This window comes from Scardinius erythrophthalmus (assembly GCF_964197995.2).
Source record: "Scardinius erythrophthalmus genome assembly, chromosome: 11".
Taxonomy (NCBI): domain Eukaryota; kingdom Metazoa; phylum Chordata; class Actinopteri; order Cypriniformes; family Leuciscidae; genus Scardinius; species Scardinius erythrophthalmus.
Window position 1 is genome coordinate 42,209,432 of NC_138231.1, and position 8,343 is coordinate 42,217,774.

Below are 8,343 nucleotides of genomic sequence, written 5' to 3' on the forward strand. Positions count from 1 at the left end.
ATAACGCTACACTTTGTGTTCTTTCACCTTGGCAGAAAGTCACAAAAAAACTTTCTAATGCAACGAATGGAGTGACGGCAAATTTGACATCTTTCTCTCTTCTGACCGCAGTAATCAATCTCTCTATATTTTTTTCCTCTATTGGAAAGTCATGGAAACACCATCTTTTGCTATTGGAGCAAACAGGAATACAAAAAGTTATATTTGCTGTCATCTCATTCACCACTATAAAAGTTTACCAAACTATGATGACTTCCACTTACGAGAACGACAGAAATATGAAAAGGTTCCATAGTTTAAATCGCAAAACTTGAAAGAAAGTTTTTTTCAAATTCAATATCATCAGGAGGGAAATAATGTAACAATGTGAACCAAAACCATATTAATGGTCCAAAAAATAAAACTTTCATTTTTTTATTCTTAACATAATTTATTATCATACCTGTGGCGTTTGCACTGGTTTTTCCCACATACTGCACAGCTGTGACCCAGAGGGAATAATTCCTGCTGTTCCTGTGGCTAAAGATACACAGATATACAGTATATTATTCATTAATACAGTACAGACATTAAAAGAGTCTCCAGTGACATCTGAGGTAGAACAATATTATCCAAGTGCTTACATTACTTTTAATTATTGGTCAATAGAGGTTTTTGGCTGATATCAGGAGAGCATTCGATATAATGCAGACCAGCATTGTACACAATATTGATGAAATGAGAAATAAACACTTATTTTAGACAATATATGCTCCAAATTCACAAAAAAGAGGAAGATTTTGAAAATGACTAGGCAGAGGTATCCAATTGGTCAAGTATTGCCCAGGTCAATATATTGGTCCACAATATATCCAACATATAGTTCCGGTCCTCGAATCTGATTAGCTGAGAGGCCTCACAAATGTGCTGATATTCTACCAGAATCATATTGCTCATTTATCGCTATTTATTATATTCAGGATCTGTTGGTGGAGCCCAGCTAAGACTTCCAAGTCCCATCATGCCACAGAGCTCCACTCATGGAGTTTTTCTATTATATTTGTCCCACATTATCTTCACTTTTTGGTCTGTCACCTTGAACTTGATCATGCAAGTACAGAATGAGAATGAAATCTCTATAGAGTTCCAATGCCAAGAAACTATGAATTCAGTCTAGCTACAGAAACGTGAGTTGTGTCACATCGAAATAAGTGTGCAGTGACTTATGTTACATCTTAATAAAGAGTGGCTGAAGGTCATCTTGAGTCTGAGCTTTCCGTAGAAGAGATTAAAAAAAGGTGTACGGTAGCCAAATTATAGATTTTACAGTTATGGATAAGACCATGCAAGCTGAGATCATACCAATGGTGGGTTCACGTATGACAGGGGCATCTAATGGTCAACGGAAAATTATGGTTGGTTGATTGAGTGCAAAAAACATCGGTAGGCTTTTATAGTTTGGTGGAAGTGTCATAGACACACAGACAAAGAAAAGAAAGACCAGGATATGCCTGAAAAGTCCCAATATAAGGGGCGTATTAAGAGGCTTAATGATAAACTGAAAGAGCTGTCAGATGAAAAAAACAGGAGTTAGCAAGGATTTAAATTGTATGTTATATGTTAAGTCCAAGGATGTATAATTATGTAGTTTTATTTATTTATTTGTTGTGTTTGTGTCTAGATGGTGTGTTTTAGGATTTCTGCTACCATTGTGTGAACTTCATGTGCCTCACAGCTCAGATAATACAAGTAATTACTGTTCTTGCTGCGAGTGACTGATTTGCACCATGTGTCCTCGTAAATCACTCGCAGTAAGAACAGCAAGTACTTGTGTTATATAATATATTATATTTATAAAGACAGTGGAGACTACCATACAAACAAATTCCTTCCTCATGCCTTAAGATGTTGCAGTTTCCACATTGTTTGCTTCTGGTTTTGTTTAAGTTGTTGCTCAAAAGTTTTTTTTGGATTAGCATGGGAGTTAGGGAAGGGAGGGAATTTTACTTTTTTAAATGTACTCTCAGTTGTTTTTGTGAAGAGCTGGAGGCGGGTGAGTAGTCTCTCTGCTTTAATGTTGCAAGCACAAATCTTACACTTGTGCCGTAAAAAGATGCAGACTCTCAAGGGACAACACTTGTGTTGTGAGTGAGCTAAGTTAGCTCAGTTACTGTGTGAAATGCTCCCCCAGTTTCCTCTCAGCATCCAGCTGCCAGTTGCATAAACACAGCCAATATGTGTCTGTGTCTTAAGCACTAGAACGACCAACTAACGATTAGTCAAGGGGAAATCAGTGTTACTTCTTGGTTTCAAATGAAACCAATCCACATTTTTACGTACTTGACTTAAAACAGTTATAAACAAATGTGATGACACTTGTAAGACTAGTCTTGGCAGTTTACACAACCAGCCCCCATGCATGTGCAGTCTAAGCCAAACTCAGATACAGACTCTGACTCTGACCAGCAAGAGGATAAGGATGCCTCTGCCTTCCTGCCTGAGATCATCTGGGGGTCTGATGGCCCAGGAGTGAGAGGAAGAACTCGACAGCGCCCCCTCGCGGTTAGTAGCAGTACTAAAAAGTGTGAGGATGGAGAGGAAGCTAAGATCTATTACAACTAATGACCAGACCTAAACTCACGCAATATATGAAGAGTTCAGATGCAAAAACCTCTAAGTTTTTTTTAAATGAGGATTTTTTTTAATCAGGCTCCAATGTTTAGGTTCAGTAATTCCATTCTTTTGGCAATCAAAAGTTATTGAAATGCCTTATTTTAAAAAAATGTCACTTTAGTCAATTCATTACTTTTTCATGTGTGCTTTTTTTGCAAAAACCTTAAAGGGATAGTTCACTTTGAAGTTAATTTTTGATATGTTTTAGCTTACCTCAAGGGCATCCAAGATGTAGGTGTCTTTGTTTCCGCAGTAGTTTCAATTTTGATATTTTTAGGTCAAACCGTTCTTGTCTGTTAGTCATATAATGCAGGTCTGTGGTCACTGTCTCAAAACACAAGCACAGAGTCCAAATTAAAACAATTCCCCATCGTCCAAATGAAACAATTCCCCGTCATAAGTACACACTGATGGCCTAAGACACGAAACGAGCGGTTTGTGTGAGAAAACGAACAGTATTTATATCGTTTTTAGCTCTTGAAAACAGCACACGTCCAAAATGGTCTGACGGCGCGGGCGGGTATAGATGTATACATAGATGTGCCTTGGCTACGGTTTCGTTCCAATGAACTGCAGTAGCGAAGGCGACATCTAGTGTATACATCTATACCCGCATAGATATATACACTAGATGTCGCTTTGCTACGGTTTCGTTCCAATGAACTGCAGTAGCCAAGGCGACATCTATGTATCTCCCGCACCGTCAGACCATTTGGACGTGTGCTGTTTTCAAGAGCTAAAAACGTTATAAATACTGTTCGTTTTCTCACACAAACCGCTCGTTTCGTGTCTTAGGCCATCAATGTGTACTTATGATGGGGAATTGTTTCATTTGGACGATGTGGAATTGTTTTAATTTGGACTCTGTGCTTGTGTTTTGAGACAGTGACCACAGACCTGCATTATATGACTGACAGACAAGAACGGTTTGACCTAAAAATATCAAAATTGAAACTACTGCGGAAACAAAGACACCTCCATCTTGGATGCCCTTGAGGTAAGCTAAAACATATCAAAAATTAATTTCAAAGTGAACTATCCCTTTAAAGTCGACCTCTTTGGATAACAAGACATTAAAAAGTGGCAAAATCACTAAAGATGCAACTGGAAACATTGCAAATGATGAAAGCAGAATTCACAATGTAAACTGATCCACACAGCTGTGATGCATGTGACTGCCATGTCCATTTCTGTCAGAGTTTTACAGCAGCACAAGGAACACTGTTGAGGTTACTTGCTACTCGTGAAATCAAGCTCGGCAATTGAAAATGAGAAATGAGAAAAACTTCTCATTCGCACACCATGATTCATCATGAAATCACATGATTTGATTTGCGTCTTCTGATTCGCTTCTGTGGACTTAGAGGATTTTGCTGGCAAAGGGAAGTGGCGTTTAGTGGTTTCTGCCAATGAACTGGTATTTCTGAATAGGCTGATGCTGGGATTTAGCGGATTTGAAGCGTAAGCATTTGATTAACGTATACTATGTGCGGAGAGCATTCGCTTGATATCATGATCTCATTTTTGACGAAGGAGGTGTTTAGCGGCTTTTGCATCTGAACTCTTCATATGAGCTAAGGATGGAGGTGATTGTGTAAAAAAATAAATCCACAACAAGCAAAAGAGCATCCATCCATCCTCTGAACAGATTGTGCTATGTAGGGTCACTGCGATGCAGGAGATGTCTCGGCCTGAAGGAAGGGAGTCCCCCGGACACTAGAGTGTTGACACTCACTGCTGATTATCTTTGGATTGTGGGAGAACCTGAAGCACTTGGAGGAAACCCATGCCAACACAGGATAACATGTAAACTCCACAAGGCCTCCTGACTCAGCCAGGACTCAACCCAGGGACCTTATAGCCGTGAGGTGACAGTGCTACTCAGTGACACCAGCAAAAGAGAAGTTACATAAGTGACTATGGGTTGTCTTGGAGAGATGATAGATCCATTTGCTCATTGACCACGACGCAAAACATCTGGGAATTGGTATATAAATGTATAGTAAGTGATCTCAAAGTTGCTGAAAGACCTTAACAAAAGTACAACTGATTGGTCCGAGGTAACTTCTGTTAAGTAGAAGGCTGGAGAAGACGCGGCGGACTGAACGGAGAGGCTGATGTCAGCATACATTAAGCACTCTGGGATGGAAATGACACTGACCTCGATGAGCAGGGTAACAAGGGACCACTTGTTGGGATATGGCTAGAAGGCTGAAAAAAGCACTAGTGTCAGTGGTGACTTGAACCCTATGTGAGAGACAAGCAGGTCAGTTTACCCAGCTGCATTGCCTTACAGCACTCAGGGGGACCCCTGCTCGTCAAAGACCCCTGTGAGAGCCTGTATTGTGAGAAAAAGGAGGAGTGGGAGGAGGTCTGTAGGAAGAAAAAGAAGCAAGCCGGTCAAAAATCTGTGAAAAATCCCAACTCAAGAGACAACTCCTCTGGGAGTTTATCTCAGAACAGAGATATTGCATCTGTAATTTACAGGCACTTCCCCGTTGTGCAAATAATACCCACCAATTACAGAGGCGGAGAAAGGAACTGTGCCAGCCATCATATGGACAATGAGAAACTCTCATGGTACCTGGTGGCTCTCTAGATTACTGGGTTATTAGTGCACTGGCAAATTGATTTTTTAGTCTGTGGATTGAAGTGAAGCTGCAGAACAGGGCGCAGTGAAAGAATGACTCATATATTTGTTCCAGGGCAGCGACTCTACATTAAAGTGCTAGGAAAATAAGGACAAATGTGTTTTTTCCAGCGCACCAAGTCTATATTAAAGTGCTAGGGGAAAAAAGGACATATTGGAAAGCCTGTATAATGTTCAAGAAAGGAAAAGATGAGTGCTCCGCTCCGCGTCATAGCTAACAACACCCCTTAGCTGTTCTCAATTCACTGTAAAACACGGCTTCAATGGGCTTATTGCTTTATTAAAACCCAACTGAGTTCAGTAAAAAAAAAAAAAAAAAAAAAGATATACACTCACCTAAAGGATTATTAGGAACACCTGTTCAATTTCTCATTAATGCAATTATCTAATCAATCAATCACAAGGCAGTTGCTTCAATGCATTTAGGGGTGTGGTCCTGGTCAAGATGATCTCCTGAACTCCAAACTGAATGTCAGAATGGGAAAGAAAGGTGATTTAAGCCATTTTGAGCGTGGCATGGTTGTTGGTGCCAGACGGGCTGGTCTGAGTATTTCACAATCTGCTCAGTTACTGGGATTTTCACGCACAACCATTTCTAGGGTTTACAAAGAATGGTGTGAAAAGGGAAAAACATCCAGTATGCGGCAGTCCTGTGGGCGAAAATGCCTTGTTGATGCTAGAGGTCAGAGGAGAATGGGCCGACTGATTCAAGCTGATAGAAGAGCAACTTTGACTGAAATAACCACTCGTTACAACCGAGGTATGCAGCAAAGCATTTGTGAAGCCACAACACGCACAACCTTGAGGCGGATGGGCTACAACAGCAGAAGACCCCACCGGGTTCCACTCATCTCCACTACAAATAGGAAAAAGAGGCTACAATTTGCACGAGCTCACCAAAATTGGACAGTTGAAGACTGGAAAAATGTTGCCTGGTCTGATGAGTCTCGATTTCTGTTGAGACATTCAGATGGTAGAGTCAGAATTTGGCGTAAACAGAATGAGAACATGGATCCATCATGCCTTGTTACCACTGTGCAGGCTGGTGGTGGTGGTGTAATGGTGTGGGGGATGTTTTCTTGGCACACTTTAGGCCCCTTAGTGCCAATTGGGCATCGTTTAAATGCCACGGCCTACCTGAGCATTGTTTCTGACCATGTCCATCCCTTTATGACCACCATGTACCCATCCTCTGATGGCTACGTCCAGCAGGATAATGCACCATGTCACAAAGCTCGAATCATTTCAAATTGGTTTCTTGAACATGACAATGAGTTCACTGTACTAAAATGGCCCCCACAGTCACCAGATCTCAACCCAATAGAGCATCTTTGGGATGTGGTGGAACGGGAGCTTCGTGCTCTGGATGTGCATCCCACAAATCTCCATCAACTGCAAAATGCTATCCTATCAATATGGGCCAACATTTCTAAAGAATGCTTGTAGCACCTTGTTGAATCAATGCCACGTAGAATTAGGCAGTTCTGAAGGCGAAAGGGGGTCAAACACAGTATTAGTATGGTGTTCCTAATAATCCTTTAGGTGAGTGTATGTCACATATGAAAAGAAAACTCCATAAAATGTTGGTTATTAAAGCAATAAGTCCCGTGAAGCCGTGATTTACAGTGAATTAATACTAATGTAATGCGGTCACAGGTGTGTGTTTGTTGAGTAATTTACAACGGCTTCGAACGCGGCTCAACCAATCAGAATCAAGGACCGGAACTATCCGTTTTATAATTTGTAATAGCATTTCCTGGACTTCTGTGATAATAAAGCATTATCAAGAGCAGGGAGATGTAGTGTGTACATACAGTATTCTCTGGTTGTTTTCAATACCACATTTTGGTTGTTTTGACTGCTTATTGTTCACATAATGCTTGAAACATAGAACATGTGACCGGAGTAAGGCTACCACTGCAATTTTTAATCTCACTCAGCTTTATCACTTTGTGGAACTGAACAATCTCTTATCAAGGACTCTCATTATTGCGCTCCTGACCAGACACTTCTCAAATCCTAATGGACACACTTACTTTCCTCTTGGACCTTACGGAGATGAGGATATTCGGCAGCAGGTATTCTGGGCTGAGGGAGCAGTAGAACGTGATCACTCCAGCCAGAAACGACCAGAAAACCATGAGAATATGAAGATACCTGGAAAAAGTGGCAGGATGCAAGCATGTTTACTGTAAGCATGTGGATATATTTGTTAATTACAAAGATATATAGATCTATTAAGATCTTAATGGATCAATTGCATGTAGAGCTCCTGGAAAATTGTTATTAAAAGCTAAACTGGTACAAAATTAATTTTTGGAGCAAAAACCTTGATTGACATTATAAGCGGGGGGGATAACATGCTCCAGAAAGCTACTCACTGGTTGAGGATGATGGTGGAGGAGATCATAAAGGTGAAGATACAGAAGATGACAGGATATTGACGAGCAACATCCTTAAACACATCTAAGCGCAGACCTCTTCTCACACACCCCAGAAATGAGTGAGGGTCCGACATTATATCTAAACAAGAGAATCAATCTATACTGAATGATTTCCATATTCATATTGGTAATTACCAATATTCATGAATTTACATGGTATAATTCCAAAACTATTAGGCTATGCCATTTCCAAAACATTGTAATAACACACGATACATCTATATTTTATACACACTAAAACGAATAGTTTAATTTAAAATGTAACATGGTATTCAAACATAAAGTACCATGGTACTTTTACTTTTTGTTACTGTAAAATCTAGACAATAATATCAGATGTTAAACTACAGTGGATGATGATGACAGTCTGGTAATCTCAGCTAACCTGCAAATATGTAAACAGCGTAAATAACACCAAAACATTTGCTCTTAAATGTCAGTTTAGTGCGATGTTGTAGATCTCTCACCTCACAGATGATGCGCTGGTCTGATATAAACTCTAGAAACATGTCAACACATCCTGACACTAATGTTTTGATCGTTTCACATGATCAGATTATTGAGCTGCACTACCGGGTTTAACATGAAGGCGTCATC

General features: G+C 40.2%; 1 protein-coding gene across 10 annotated transcripts in view; it reads right to left on the reverse strand.

Moving 5' to 3' along the window:
• snx14 (sorting nexin 14) overlaps nt 1-8,343 on the reverse strand; it is a 53,989-nt gene extending 45,646 nt beyond the window's left edge. For 8 of the 10 annotated variants that reach the window (XM_081379327.1, XM_081379322.1, XM_081379326.1 and 5 more), the window contains exons 1-4: nt 8,214-8,338; nt 7,684-7,825; nt 7,339-7,459; nt 443-519 (exon numbers count right to left, since the gene is read on the reverse strand). In XM_081379327.1, coding sequence (XP_081235453.1) covers nt 443-519; nt 7,339-7,459; nt 7,684-7,820 — 335 coding nt within the window. In that variant the 5' untranslated portion in view covers nt 7,821-7,825; nt 8,214-8,338. Of the gene's footprint in view, nt 1-442; nt 520-7,338; nt 7,460-7,683; nt 7,826-8,213 lie in introns of all 10 variants that reach the window. The other 2 variants (XM_081379319.1, XM_081379323.1) reach the window with 1 other exon arrangement.